Source organism: Mixophyes fleayi, chromosome 10 (genome assembly GCF_038048845.1).
Source record: "Mixophyes fleayi isolate aMixFle1 chromosome 10, aMixFle1.hap1, whole genome shotgun sequence".
NCBI classification, from domain to species: Eukaryota; Metazoa; Chordata; class Amphibia; order Anura; family Limnodynastidae; genus Mixophyes; species Mixophyes fleayi.
In genome coordinates, this window is record NC_134411.1 from 103,785,941 (window position 1) to 103,801,226 (window position 15,286).

General features: G+C 44.5%; 1 protein-coding gene across 1 annotated transcript; it reads left to right on the forward strand.

Moving 5' to 3' along the window:
* Positions 1–220: 220 nt before the first annotated feature.
* PDPR (pyruvate dehydrogenase phosphatase regulatory subunit) lies at positions 221–15,143 on the forward strand. Its single transcript, XM_075189396.1, has 18 exons — positions 221–314; positions 795–1,045; positions 1,525–1,658; positions 2,494–2,575; positions 2,649–2,812; positions 2,959–3,080; positions 3,514–3,631; positions 5,079–5,228; positions 5,317–5,509; positions 5,642–5,766; positions 5,852–6,007; positions 6,984–7,117; positions 7,382–7,530; positions 8,245–8,357; positions 12,277–12,371; positions 12,457–12,546; positions 13,345–13,527; positions 13,694–15,143. Exons 2-18 carry the CDS (start codon positions 831–833, stop codon positions 14,063–14,065), a joined length of 2,595 nt encoding a protein of 864 aa, XP_075045497.1. The 5' UTR covers positions 221–314; positions 795–830; the 3' UTR covers positions 14,066–15,143.
* Positions 15,144–15,286: the final 143 nt, after the last annotated feature.

Here is a 15,286-nt window from a genome sequence, read left to right on the forward strand (position 1 = left end):
CCATGCTTCTCTCCTGTATCTCCAGTCATTACTGTACAGCTCCATGCTTCTCTCTCCTGTATCTCCAGTCATTACGGTACAGCTCCATGTTCCTTGATATAGTGGTTACATAAGCCACGCCTTATTTTCTGATTGGCTCCTCATTGACCATGTGCATCTGCCAAACACAGTTATGGGGCGGATATGAACGTGTGATCTGATTGGTCGGGAGCGGATTGCGCGGTGACGTCACTGGAGCAGGGGATTTGTCGCTCGGTCGTTGCTGAGATAATCCGGAAGCGGAGAGGTCAGAGGTCACAGAGAGACATGGACTGGTAGGACTGCGGGACCTCTAGGACTGTGCATGATGGTCTCTCCCCTGTTATATGTATATGTATATATACTGGTCCCTTCTCCTTATTGTATATGTTATCTATAGTGACCCCTCTCCCCTGTTCTGTTATATATAATATACATGTCCCTTCCCCTTATATGTTATCTGTACTGACCTCTCCCCTGTTATACAGACACACACACACTGATTTCTCCCCCTTAGGTTATCTATACTAACCCCTTCCCCTTGTGTGATATATCATCTATACTGACCTTTCTCCCTGTAGGATACATCATCTATACTGGTCTTGCCCCTGTGTGAAATCTATATATTATATATTTTGTCCCTTCCTTCCTGTTTTCGTTTGTTATATACTGTAGAACACTGTTATAATGATGTATGTAATTATATGCAGTGTTACTGTTTGAGGTGTAACAGCGATGTCTGTCAGTCTCAGAGAGAAATGTCTCTTTCTCTGCAGACCCCCTCCTGCCGTTTGTCTCCAGCCACCTCCAGGATGCATGCCCGCCTGCTGACGGATTTCTGGGGGCACCTAAGATGTCGTGGCTGGCGATGTGTGTGCGCTCAGCAGCGTGCAGCGTCCACGGAGGTACCGGCTCTGCCTCCCCGTGCCCAGGTGGTCATCTGTGGAGGCGGCATTATGGGATCTTCTGTGGCGTATCACCTTACCAAGCTGGGCTGGCACGATGTCCTGTTACTAGAGCAGGGGAGGTAATCACCCTATCGTGCTACTGGGTGTGATAAGTGGCCAGCTTCTGTTATCACACTGGATGGTTATTCCTAACGTTCACTATGTGCCCGTGTAGCTGAGGAATCCACCCACCTGTAGGGCCATAGACTGGAAGCAGGGTGGGTAGTGGCGTCTGTAAGCTGTGTGACATGGGCACAGTCAGGGAGAAATTCTACCAAAGCAACATTTCCATGGAAAATGATTTTAGTTACAGCTGACTAGTTTTTATCTGAGCCTTTCCACTCATATTGTCTTCATATCCGGTATGGGCAGGACCATCCCTCTCGCTCTGATAGATCATTATGGCCGCCCCCAGTCCTATGATCGTCAGTCTATTTATCATCGTTCTAGGAGTAGATCATTCTTGTTTGGTTTGTGCTCAGAACGGCTGCTATTTGCCTATTGATGGGGGTGAAACGTTTACTCTCCCCACACTCACAGCTCACTCCCCATTTTACAGGTTAGCTGCTGGCTCCACGCGATTCTGCGCTGGGGCGGTCAGTACAGTCAAACACATTTCCATAGAGACAGAGATGGCTGATTATTCCAACAAACTTTATCAACAGCTGGAGGCTGAGACCGGGGTCCCCACAGGTGAGGAGAACATTGTAATATTGGGGGGATGCAGTATTTCGGGTGCCAGAAAATTAGATAGCGCAGGTTTAGTTCATGATAGAAACTTTGAACAATGTACAGGAGGGAAACATTCTACAAAGGAAGAGAAGTATTAGAACACGAGGATATGTACTGACACTGGGGGTAAGAGAAGTATTAGAACACGAGGACATGCACTGACACTGGGGGGAAGAGAAGTATTAGAACACGAGGACATGTACTGACACTGGGGGGAAGAGAAGTATTAGAACACGAGGACATGTACTGACACTGGGGGGAAGAGAAGTATTAGAACACGAGGACATGTACTGACACTGGGGGGAAGAGAAGTATTGGAACACGAGGACATGCACTGACACTGGAGGGAAGAGAAGTATTGGAACACGAGGACATGCACTGACACTGGGGGGAAGTAGGTTCAGAGGAGATTGGAGGAAAACTACGTCACAGAAAGGGTAGTGGATAAGTGGAATAGCCTCCCATCAGCGGTGGTAGAGGCAAATACAGTAGAGCAATTTAAACATTCTTGGGGTAGACATAAGGATATCATTACAAAGAACTAAGGATCAAATAGGGATGGAGGTTACCATAGGTTAAAAATTGGGCAGACTATATGGGCCAAGCGGTTCTTATCAGCCCTCAAATTTTATATTATTAAGTTGGCAAATGTGTAACTTTCATGTCATGTTTTCATGTGACCTCCCACCCACCTTTGCTATTGTCCCCAAGCTGTAGAAGCTCAGATCATCAGGCTGTTCTTTCTTATAATACACACTCTGCTGATTGTCACAGTAAGCATCTATCTGTCCCGCAGGCTACACCAGGACAGGCTCCATCTTGCTGGCGCAGACACAGGATCGGCTCATATCTCTCAGACGTATGGTGTCGCGGTTAAGGTGAGAGTTGTTCTGGCGCCCACCTGTAAAGGAAGTGAGCAGATGGCCTTTAACGCCCTTCTCTGATCTTTAGAATGAAGGGGATTCCGTGTGAGATTATTACTCCAAAGCAAGTTGGCGAGCTCCACCCCCTTATTAATATTCATGACTTAGTCGGAGCTATGTATGTGCCGGAGGATGCCGTGGTGTCCACTGCAGACGTGACCCTTGCCTTGGTGACCGCTGCTCGGAGCAGAGGTAAGACGCTGATGGCTGTGTCTCTGTTACATGGGACGCCTCTTACCTGGCATTAAGGAGGAGACCACCACAGACGTGATGCTGTCCAGCTCTGCCCCATTACACTGTTATATGACTGAGTGATAACCGTGTGATCTCTGCTGCAGGTGCCCAGGTCCATGAACACACCACTATTAACCATGTCCTGGTAGACAGAGGCCGCGTCAGCGGAGTGGACACGGACCGGGGGCAGGTCGAGTGCGAGTACTTTGTCAACTGTGCAGGCCAGGTAAGGGGAGCTGCACGTTCCTTACATACAAAGACTGTACCCTAAAATGTACATTTCTAATGCTCTGTTCAGTCTGATTCACCTCCTCCCCCATAAACATGGAAACTCTCTATCCGCTGTGTCAGAGAGAGGTGGGAAGTACAGGAGAAAAGAGGGCGGTACGAGCATAAAGCCACCATAGTCAGCAGCGGTGTCCAGTTTAGTCTAGGACCCCCCCCAGCTCACCTCTGCTGTCCACATACTGATGGCAGTAATATACATTCCCTGTGTGGTGGCTGTTTTCATGTGCCGGTGGCCCTGCCTAGTACACATCAACACTGAAGGAGCCATAAATCTTTATTGGGGCACAATAAACACTATGTCACATATCCATTCCCTGCCATTGCTGTGTGTTTGCACCGCGCTGTGTATCGATCATCTGCTCTTTCCGCAGTGGGCGTATGAACTTGGTCTGTCTAATGAAGAGCCGGTCAGTATTCCTCTACACGCCTGTGAACACTTCTACCTGCTGACACGTCCCCTACGCACGCCTTTACAGGATAACACTCCAAGTATGTCCCCAGCGGAACCTCTTCCTGTCACAGCATTTACATGTAGCTGCCTGGTGTTATATAAGCCACAATCTGGTGTTCTGTAGTCATGTCCTGAAATCCCCGTTCTACAACCATTGTTAAGGTGCATTTATCTTATCTCGTTTCTTATCAGTTTTCATCTCCTATTTTATGAAGAACTGGGATGTAAGAAGCTGTAGACAATCATTGGATTCTCACAGCAGCACAGAATATATCAGGACATTAGTGAGGACAGGGCTGCATGTGGCAGTGACATGATGTGAAGAGGGGAATGGAGGCAGCAGAAAGCCACAGACTGAGAGTTATATAGTGGAAGGAGCAGGGTCCCAAGCAGCACAGAGTATATCAGGAGATGAGTGATGTGTTAGTGAGGACAGGGCTGCATGTGACGGGGGCAGTGACATGATGTGAGGAGGGGAATGGAGGCAGCAGGAAGCCACAGACTGAGAGTTATATAGTGGAAGGAGGAGGGTCCCCCAGCAGCACAGAGTATATCAGGAGATGAGTGATGTGTTAGTGAGGACAGGGCTGCATGTGACAGGGGCAGTGACGTGATGTGAGGAGGGGAATGTAGGCAGCAGGAAGCCACAGACTGAGAGTTATATAGTGGGAGGAGCAGGGTCCCCCAGCAGCACAGAGTATATCAGGAGATGAGTGATGTGTTAGTGAGGACAGGGCTGCATGTGACAGGGGCAGTGACATGATGTGAGGAGGAGAATGTAGGCAGCAGGAAGCCACAGACTGAGAGTTATATAGTGGGAGGAGCAGGGTCCCCCAGCAGCACAGAGTATATCAGGAGATGAGTGATGTGTTAGTGAGGACAGGGCTGCATGTGACAGGGGCAGTGACATGATGTGAGGAGAGGAATGGAGGCAGCAGGAAGCCACAGACTGAGAGTTATATAGTGGAAGGAGCAGGGTCCCCAGCAGCACAGAGTATATCAGGAGATGAGTGATGTGTTAGTGAGGACAGGGCTGCATGTGACAGGGGCAGTGACATGATGTGAGGAGGGGAATGGAGGCAGCAGGAAGTCACAGACTGAGAGTTATATAGTGGAAGGAGCAGGGTCCCCAGCAGCACAGAGTATATCAGGAGATGAGTGATGTGTTAGTGAGGACAGGGCTGCATGTGACAGGGGCAGTGACATGATGTGAGGAGGGGAATGGAGGCAGCAGGAAGTCACAGACTGAGAGTTATATAGTGGAAGGAGCAGGGTCCCCCAGTAGCACAGAGTAGGGATCTGAGGCTCCTGTCACGATGCTCAGATTGTGGTGACAGATGCACCTCTGTATGGAACAGGATTCCTACATCCAGCCTGTTTGATAAGTCTTTGTGTTTATTATAGCACAATCATGGTTGTATGTACCCAGGTGATGGATGATGATCATACGACTCTTACTGATCCCTACTTTGTTCTCTCCCCCAGCTGTGGTGGACCCTGATGGGAGGATTTACATCCGGAGCTGGCAAGGTGGAATCCTGTCGGGAGGATTTGAAAAGAACCCAAAACCCATTTTCACAGAGGGACGGAACCAGCTGGAAATCCAGAACCTGCAGGAGGACTGGGATCACTTTGGTAAAACTGGCGGTCACCAGAGATGGGTGGAAGGGTTGGATAACTCTGGGGTGTGGTAGAGACTGGTGTCTTCCTGTCATCGCTGCAGAACCTCTGCTCAGCGCTCTGCTGCGCCGGATGCCATCTCTGGAGGCCCTGGAGATTCTACGTCTCGTTAACTGTCCCGAATCCTTCACCCCTGACATGCGCTGTGTGATGGGCGAGAGTCCTACTCTTCTCCGATACTTTACTCTCGCTGGTATGAATTCCCAGGGATGCTCTCTCGGAGGAGGAGCTGGAAAGTAAGTGTCACCTCTTGCACCAGGTCTGGTCTGTGCGCGCGGCTTTGAGTGGTATCTCTGAGGCTGGAGGCTCCTGTAGTACGTCGCTGTGGTCTCCTTGAGATCAGTGTGTTCTCTCTCCTTCACCTCCAGGTTCCTTGCAGAATGGATGGTCCATGGATACCCTCAAGACAATGTGTGGCCCCTGGATATCAAGCGTTTTGGGGCCCTGCAGAGTAGTAGGACTTTCCTACGGCACAGAGTGATGGAGGTGATGCGTAAGTATCAGACAGGGACGTGGGTGACGCTAGGACAATGTAGCAGATAACACCTAACACAATAATTTTTGTTGGGTCTTTTCAGCTCTCATCTATGACCTAAAAGTTCCCCGCTGGGACTTTCAGACGGGACGGCAGCTGCGCACCTCCCCCCTCTATGATCGGCTCGATGCTCAGGGCGCCCGATGGATGGAGAAGCATGGGTTCGAGAGGGCAAAATACTTTATTCCTCCTGGGAAAGGTCAGGAACATTCATAGATTCTTGGGGTTTGCAAACAGGGCGATGCCAACTGGACGCCCGAGAGTTACTATGGGGGGAATTCAATTGATCGCAAATTTTGGTGTTGTTTTTAACACTGTTATTTCATTTTAACACGTTTTTTTTTTATCATTTTCGAACGGGTTAATATTACCCGCAATTCAATTCCATATTTAACGCAGCGGTTTTCTTCATCAAACGGTCCTCTCGCGCTCCAGTAGAAGGTCTATTGAAAGTATAGGGTGTGCGAGGGCAGCCGCGTTCAATTGTTTTTTTAATGCGGTGCGTTAAACAATATGCTGTTTTATCTCGCACCTCTTTGGGGTGTGCTAAAAATATAAAACCTAAGAAAACTACTTGAAATCATGTAATGAAAAAAAAAAAAAAAGAGATAAACTATGTTTATCAGTAATGCATAACATGAAAACGTTGATTTTATTTAAAAAAAAGAAATCATTAATTATATTTATGTATGTTTTTTTGTATTAATATGTATGTACTAATGTGTTTTGACTTGGTATAGATGATTCTATAGTAAAAAAAAATAGTAAAATAAAAAATATGCTAAAAGAAAGTACTGTATGTAGAAATTATCAAATAGAAAGGATGTGTAATGCAATCTAATGTATGCAAATGTATGCCAAACCTTTTTTTTTTTTTTCATACATGACTGCATTAAACCCTCCCCTTCACTCTCCTAAAAATTGGCTATCGCCAATGCTTAACACGCGGGGGCAGCGTTATCTCTGTTTCAATTGAATGCGTTTTAACGCTGCGTTAATTAAAAACGGTCGATATAGCAGTTAAAAATCCACGCTGGATATTTTTTTTTTTTTTTTTTTACATAACGCTGCGGGGAAAGGAAAAACTTGCGGCCAATTGAATTCTCCCCTAAATAAAGGAGGTATTGGGTGCTTTGTAATATTATCCAGTGATTGCAGATATCCTCTGTTGTTAGATTTGCTGTCTCTTGATCAGAGCAAAACATTCTATAAACCTGACTGGTTTGATATTGTGGGTTCGGAGGTGAAGTGCTGTAAGGAGGCGGTGTGCGTCATAGACATGTCGTCCTTCACCAAGTTTGAAATCAGCGTGAGTATCCTTGTTCTCTGTTTCTGTGTTGTATCTTCTCCAGTCCTCCGTCTCCTGATTTCTTGTTCTCTTATTTTTCTGTGCCGTCTCGCTCGTCAGATTCCTGTAAGTTGTTGTTTTTTGTTTTGTTTTTGGTTTTTCGTTGTGAACTTGTTCCTCTTCCAGAATCCCCCTGGAATTCTCTCTTCTAACCCTGTCGGTCTTCCTCACGTTCTCGTCGGTCTCTGCACCCCTGTATTCTCACAGCTCTGACCTGTCTTTCAGTCACCGGGAGACCAGGCTCTAGACACTCTGCAGTATCTCTTCTCCAATGATCTGGACGTCCCTGTAGGACACATTGTCCACACTGGGATGCTGAATGAGCGCGGAGGATATGAGAATGATTGCAGTATAGTTCGGCTCAACAAACGCAGGTTTGTGGCTCCAATCCAGAATCCCTTATCTTTTCCCCGCGAATTACAGTTTAATATTTCTGTTTTCTTTTAGTCAGTGCATATATAGTATAAATGTATTTTTGTGAAAGTCCATTGAAAACTAATTTAGTGTAGAAAGGAAATACGATGTGCTGTGCTTTGCTTTGCTGTTTGATCTTTTTGGCCCATAGCTGCAGCCTTTTAGTCATTGTCTATGAACTGTGGGGCGTGTTTCCTTCTTGTGTTGAAGCTGGGAAGAAATGCAACATGAGTAATTTTAACAAAGCTTCAGAATAAAATCAGTGTGAACAGTTAGATTTCGTAGTCTTGTATACATTCAGTTATAAGCTGCCTGTGGTGGGTGACCTAATAGTGAAAGAACGATGATTCCCTCTGGCAATATGGGGGAGGGGGTGGAGATTCATGTGTTGTAGCTATTGCTGCTGTGTTACTCTGCTGGTATGAGACTAAGGAACCCCAGGACTCGGCCATTACTGTTTCCTTTAGCTCTCAGCACGTCCCTCTTCAGGCTGTTAGACTGTAGTCTTTATTGGATAAAATAACGTTTGGTTCTTGGGCTGCAGAGACAAAGTGACTTGTACACGTCCCAAGGGACCGGCCACCATGTCTGTATCTACGTCTGGTCTGTAAACATACTCTGATGTCCTTATGCAGCTTGATGACCTGACAAATCCTCTCTGTGTCTTTGTACAGCTTCTTCATGATCTCCCCCACCGACCAGCAGGTTCATTGCTGGTCCTGGCTGAGACAGCACATGCCCCATGACAGTGATTTGCTGCTGGAAGATGTCACATGGAAATATACAGGTACAGAGTGGAGGAGACCCCCGGTCATGTCCCCCCCCCCCCCCCCTTCCCTATCTCTGTCACGTGCCCCCCATCCCGGTTATGTGCCCCCCCCCCATCCCGGTTACGTGGGGCCCTCCGGTCTCTGATTGACAAGAAGGGTACAGACACTTTAAACCTGTATTTCTGCACATTTTGCCATTTCTTTGCTGAATATAAACCTGTTGGTGTGGGCTCCACGTCAGTCAGTAAAACTAGCAGAAATCAGATTCCAAAGGCTTCCTGTAGCCGCTCAGTCGTTCTGTTCTTGTGTTAGGGATTTTCTCTCACTCCTCAGGTCTATTCCTCTGTCCTGTTCCTTGTCTGAGAATTCCAGCAATGTTTAAGTCTGGGACAGGGTGAATTTTTATAGATATATTTTGGATTGTTATCCTGCTGAAATATCAACCTATTTTCAGTTTCAACGTCCTCGCTGACACTAGAATTTGTTGATATTTAGTTGAAACTGTTTACAGATTAATGCCCCTGATGCCACACAACCCCGCAGCACAATGCCCCCCTCCCCCCCCCCCCGTGCAACAATCAGTAAAGTGTCTTCTCCTCTAATACTTCATCTGTCTGCTGTTGTGGCTGTGGAGAAAAAGTTAATTTCAAAAAGTCAAAATTCCAACATCCTTTGGTTCCAAATACTCCCCGGTTTAACTTCGTATTATTTGACATACTCAGGATTCTCTCTGATGTGTGATCAGCGCTGTCCTGGGACCATTACTCCAAGTCTGTACATTTAATACCGACTTCTGTTTACGAGCAGTTCTTACATTTTTCTGGGTATTCCAAGTCTTGCTTTGACTTCAACAGTTCCCTTTAATGTCCATTTCTTTGCTATGTTTCTGTGAGTTGAAATTCCAATGTGGAAGTGTTTGTCTCTTTTACAGCCGCCTCCTGTATTTAACCCCTTATTATCTGCCCAGAGCAGATCACGGACGCTGAGAGGAGACACAACGTCCTCTCAGAGTATTTATCCCCATTATTGTCACCTGGCTTATTTTAATGCTCAGCGAGTTAATCAAGTTTTGAGGCCTAATGAAAAAAAAAAATTTCAATGGCTCAACACGAGGGAGCACAGATAATCAGGATATGGATAAATTGAACAGAAGCAGCGCAGATCTTATTATCAATATTAGTGAGTTATCACAGAAATGAATTTTAAGTGGCTGTGAGTCTATATAAACAGTATTGGTGCTGAGGTGTTGTGTACATTGTTCCTATGCATGAAACTCTTCTATTCGCTAATATCAGTGAAAAGGAAAAGAGAACATGATAGATGCAAATGTATATATGAAAATGTTTATGCCGTTTAATGGATGTTCCGGTATAGACGGCGGCCTGTGGGAGCCAAATGTTGTTACGATCGGTGTATCTGCTAATCCCCAACGCGTTTCATCCGTAACAGACTTTATCAAGAATACAGATGGAATCTCTCCGGCGATATTTAGGGCCTTTGGGAGTCCATAAACTTTATTGTTTAAAGGATTAAATGTTCTTTTTTTATATATAAAATCACTTTACTTCGTCCTACTGGAACTACTGCACGTCTTTAAAATGGGAAATTTGAATCAAAAATATTTTCTTTAAAACAAGTAGTGCAGCATTGGTGTTAGCTTCATCAGTACAGATATATTCCATGTAAAAACTATAATGTTCCTCTATAAATTTATGAATGGTACATGTGGGTATTTTTGTGCGTCCAGGCAGTTTATTTTAAAAAGGGCCATATATGAAATCCTATATTTAAACCCTAACCGTTTAAGAGTCTTCAATTGGTAGATGTGTTATGTTTCTATCCTAGACATAATTTCCCCTCTCCGGTATTTTTCCACATGTTTAATGCCAAAGAAAATCAGGCCTTTTGGATCTTTTCAATGTTTTCCTAAAATATGGTTCAATACACTGTGCGCTGTAATCCCTTTTTTTTTTTTTTTTTTTTTTTAAAAAAGTTTTATTTTTGAGAAGGTCAATAATGAGCATCAGTCCAAGACAAAATCTGTTAGAATCAGGTTATACACATTCAGGGACTAATACAAACATTGTGTATCATAATGAGAATATTGAGATTGACCAAATTTTAGCTATAGGGATAGAAGAAGAAAGAAACAGAAAGGAGGCCAGTCAGAGAAAAGTGGGCTGTAATCTCTTTTTTTATATTGCAAATGTGCTCCGTGATTCTGATTTTGAGTTCCTTTTGTCTTCGCCCTCCATACTGGGGGCCACACGGACCCTCCAGCAAGCAGGTGACCCCCACATTGCAATTCCTTGTTTCTTTTATCCTAAAGCTTTTTCTTTTGAAGTTTATGTTATTATAGGTTTTATTGTCTTCCTTTTACAACCTACACAATCAGTGCAATAATGACATCCACGTTTTGTTTTCAGTAGTTTTACGACGGTTGTTGACAGATATTAAACTTTTTGTTAGAGAATTTTTCAGACTTTTTACTTTTTGAGAACTTTTTTTGGGGATAATCTGTTTTTAAATATTCATCTTTCTGTAAAATATGCCAGTATTTCTCAGTTATACTTTTAATGGTGTGATAATTGCTCCTGAACTGTGTAACAAACACGGTGTCGAAACGTTGTAGTTTTTGCTTCGTTTTATATTTTAGGAGGTTCATCCTGTCCATCTGCTGGACTTCCTCAAATGCTTTCTGTACTATAGTTAGTTATCATACTTCCTATCTAAGAAGTTTTCCAATCATTGTTTGCCTTGTTGGATGTATTCTTGTGGGTCTGAGCTATTTCTCCTGATCTTCCTAAATTAGCCCTTTGGTCTGTTTTTAATCCTCTGTGGGAGATGATTACTGTTAGCTGGTCAATAATTATTGCAGTCAATTGGTTTAACAAAAACCCGTGTAATTGTGCTTTCTTCTTCTACATATATTTCTAAGTCTGGAAATTGGACTTGTACTTGCTATAAATTCTAGATTTACTTAATTTCTGTTCATCCAGTAATGGAAGTTGTCTAATAATTGTTGATCTCCCTTCCAAATGAAGAAAATGTTGTCTAAATCTATGCCAACAAATAAGTTGATTTTGATATTATGCATTAGATCAAATGGTATCCCACTGTGACATTAGGAGAGTCGCATAACTTGGCACAAATCGTGTTCCCATCGCAGTTCCTTTTTCTTGGCGACAGAATGTTCCCTCATAGTTATGTCAATATAAACTCAATGCTGTCCACAATTATTGGATTTTGTTTAAGGTCTGTGTTTCTGCACCCATCAATCATTGACACATATATACAACGATTTAACGTCACATGTACATAAAATGTATGATTCTTCCCATTGTATATTTTGAAGAATCTGTAACATGAGCGTTAAGTGTGAAATGACAACTTTCTATAGCACTTTTTCACTGTAGCGGGAGAGATTCACAGTTATTGAACCAATCCCAGATCTTATCGGACAGTCCGGGGGTTAGTTAGATTTTTATGTATCTTCCAGAGATGATACAAATACCCTTTGGTTCCTTGGTGGATAGGAATACAAAGCCCTCTCTTGTAAGGATCCCTAGGTTTAAATCTTATAGATGTTCTAGTAATTTTTTATTGTAGTCATTGATAGGATCTATTTTTAGTACCTTGTATGTTTTGTCACCTACTAGCTGTGCTGCTTCCTTTAAATCTTTTTCTTTGACCACAATTACTGGACCAGGACCTGCCACATACAACTTTCTTTCTTTTACAATCTTTAAAATACAGCAACTAGTATTTGTGTGTGTTAAAATGTGCAGAAATATGTTACATTGTGTTATCTTCTTGTCACCTAGTGAACCATGCAGTGTGCCCAGACTTACAGCTGTACACATCATAGCGATGGCCGTACCCGACTTCCCAACACTCGGGGTCAGCGGTTTCAGCCTAATGTCTCCTGTTTTGCAGCTCTTAACCTGATCGGTCCACGTGCCATGGATGTGCTGTCAGAGTTGTCCTACGCTCCAATGACCCCTGACCACTTTCCATCTTTGTTCTGCAAGGTGAGAGATGATGTGTTTGGCCCTGGTACCGTAGAGCCCTCTGCCCACACTAATCCCCATTGTCTGTGTGTTCATTCCTGTGCAGGAGATGAGTGTGGGATATGCCAACGGGATACGTGTCCTGAGTATGACGCACACAGGAGAGCCAGGCTTCACCCTCTACATTCCTATTGAGGTGAGTGACCTACATGGGTCTCCCGTTGAAGGCGGAGTATTTGTAGATTAGGAAGTGATCTCGTGTTGGATACATTCTCTTCTCTGACCGTGAGAAACTAACCCTGAGTTACTAGTTACCAATATATCTACGTGCCGTGACATTGTCAGAACAGAATATATTTTAAGATGAAGCTTTTCTCTCTGTTCCTGTTTGTCTATTGAAGACCACAACAGGCAGCCTGATACACTGCAGCGCTGGCATGGGTGGCCCTATAACCTTCAAAAGGGCCACAAAATACCCTTAATCTTTGTAATAAGATAAAGCAAAGAGACCCCTATCCGTAATAGCCTATCAGCAGCACTTTACACGCGTGTTACAGATTATAACAAACACACCTGACTATAAAGCAGGAAGTAGACTATTGAGAAGCAGGTTGATCTCTGCTATCTGACGGGGTTTCTATGAGGCTGTATCTATGTTTACACACTGGCCCCAGACAGTTACACAGACAGACACGCCCTGGAGTGAGTGCATATTACTGTACCTTACACCACAGAACAGTAGTGACCGCTGGGTTCCCTCTAACACTTAGAAGGATGGCGGTATTTGTCTAGTCGATATTAGGCAGAAATTGGAGTTTCCGAGAAAAAATAAAATAGTAAAAACTATACTAATTATAACTACTGGAATAATTAAGCCCCACTCCCTTTGGCACTCAACTAAAACAGATTCTCTTTTCCGCAAGTTGTTTGTTACTCCCCTTCCTTGTTCTAGCAGTGTCTCGCTTATGACAGCTGATCTCTGTTCTCCCGGCAGTACGCTTTACACGTCTATAATGAGATCATGAGCGTTGGTCAGAAATACGGAATCCGGAACGCGGGTTACTACGCGCTGAGGAGCCTGCGGATTGAGAAGTTTTTTGCCTTCTGGGGCCAGGATCTGGACGCGTTCACCAGTCCGCTGGAGTGTGGGCGGGAGTTCCGAGTCAAGCTGGACAAGGTACGTGGAAACCGTACAGCTTTGTAACATGTGTTCAACCCCCTGTCCTTACTGTGCGTTAACTTTCTCCTAAGAATCTTCCATTTGCTGTAATAACTTCTACAGATTAAACCACTTGTCTCCGCTTAGGAGGGTCTAGTTGTAACCTCTTTCTGTTCCCCCATAGGGCTATGGTTTCATTGGTCGGGATGCCTTGTTGCGGCAGCGTGAGGAGGGGGTCTTTAAACGGTTTACAATGTTTATCTTGGAAGATCACGACACAGTTTTAGACTTGTGGCCCTGGTGGGGGGAGCCCATCTACCGTAACGGGGAGCATGTGGGGAAGACGACCAGCAGTGCCTATAGCTACACCCTGGGACGGCATGTGTGTTTGGGATTCATCCACTGCCAGAATCCGATCACCCCCGAGTTCATTAACCGAGGAGGGTATGAAATAGAGATTGCCGGACAAAGGTTCCATGCTAAAGCCAAACTGTACCCCTTCAGCTCCTTGTTTACGCAGAGACGCAGGAAGGAAGACTTGGAGATCGGATACTAAGAGACCGGAGGACCACGGAGGATAAGGTGGCATAGCGTAGTTGTGTAATGATTAGGAGGGGATGTCCTCACCAATATTCCCCCCCCCCGGCCAGAACAGTACCGCAAAGTCTGGGTAACGTCAGACTCCAGTGTGGCCCTTACAGCCCCTCTAACGTCCGCTCACACCCAGTGAGAGTGACGGAGGCATATATGAGATAGGACCATAGAATTGTATTTTCCTATCACAGATTTCGGTTATACATCTACCCAGTCAGGAAATCCGGATATGGCCCAGGTCTAGTCTAGTCAAGTCTATTTTCTCTCTCTTCTGCAGACGGTAACTTATTCTGCACAGTTAATCTTATTTATTTGTGTGTTTATTGCCATGAGTAGAAGCATCCAAGGTCCAGAGTATTATCAACCATAGAGTCCAGTCAGACAGCGCCTCCCAGTGGCTGAATTATCATGAAATGTGGTAGTTGGCACAACCTCTATTACACCTGGGAGAAACCCTGTTTTATTCAGCGAATTTACCATCCCTGAAATGTTTTCTATATGATATCTTTTTATGTGTGTATGTAATCTCTTTTTACACAATATTCTTATGCAGGGGTTGGATCGGTTTTAATTGCTCTTTATTAATGTGTAAAGCTGGAGATGTCTGAGATACTGGTTACCGCTATTATAATATTTCTCCCTAGCTCCCATTTCCTAGATATCAGCAGGGGGGTAACAGAGAGCATTCTGGGCCTGACCAGCGCCTGATAATCAGCCAATATGCCCGAACTTCATTTTATTACAGAGTTTTCTACCTTTTCTCCCTCCTCTGTCTCTGACGAAAGGAACAATATCTTCATCCAACATGAGAACTTGAAATGCAGATAAATGCACTTTAATTTCTGGATACTGATCCGGGACACTGTTTTATATATTAGAGAGAAGCACTAATCCAAGAGCTGTGTGTGACAGGACGTTCCCACGTTATCCCAGGATTGGGACATATCACTCCAGGAGCACCTGTCGCCTATAGCGAGATGCTCTGCAACCTTTATATCATTATTGTATATATCCAGCAATAAACCAGTGTGGTAACGCTGCGTGTGTGTAATCTGTGTAACCGAGAAGGTTCTGTCCTGGTGGGTTCATCTGTGTTATTCCCAGCTCTGTCCACCAACAAACTGCTCTTTGTGAGCTGCCCCCCCCAATGTCCTTCACAATATGCCCTAACATTAACCTGCAG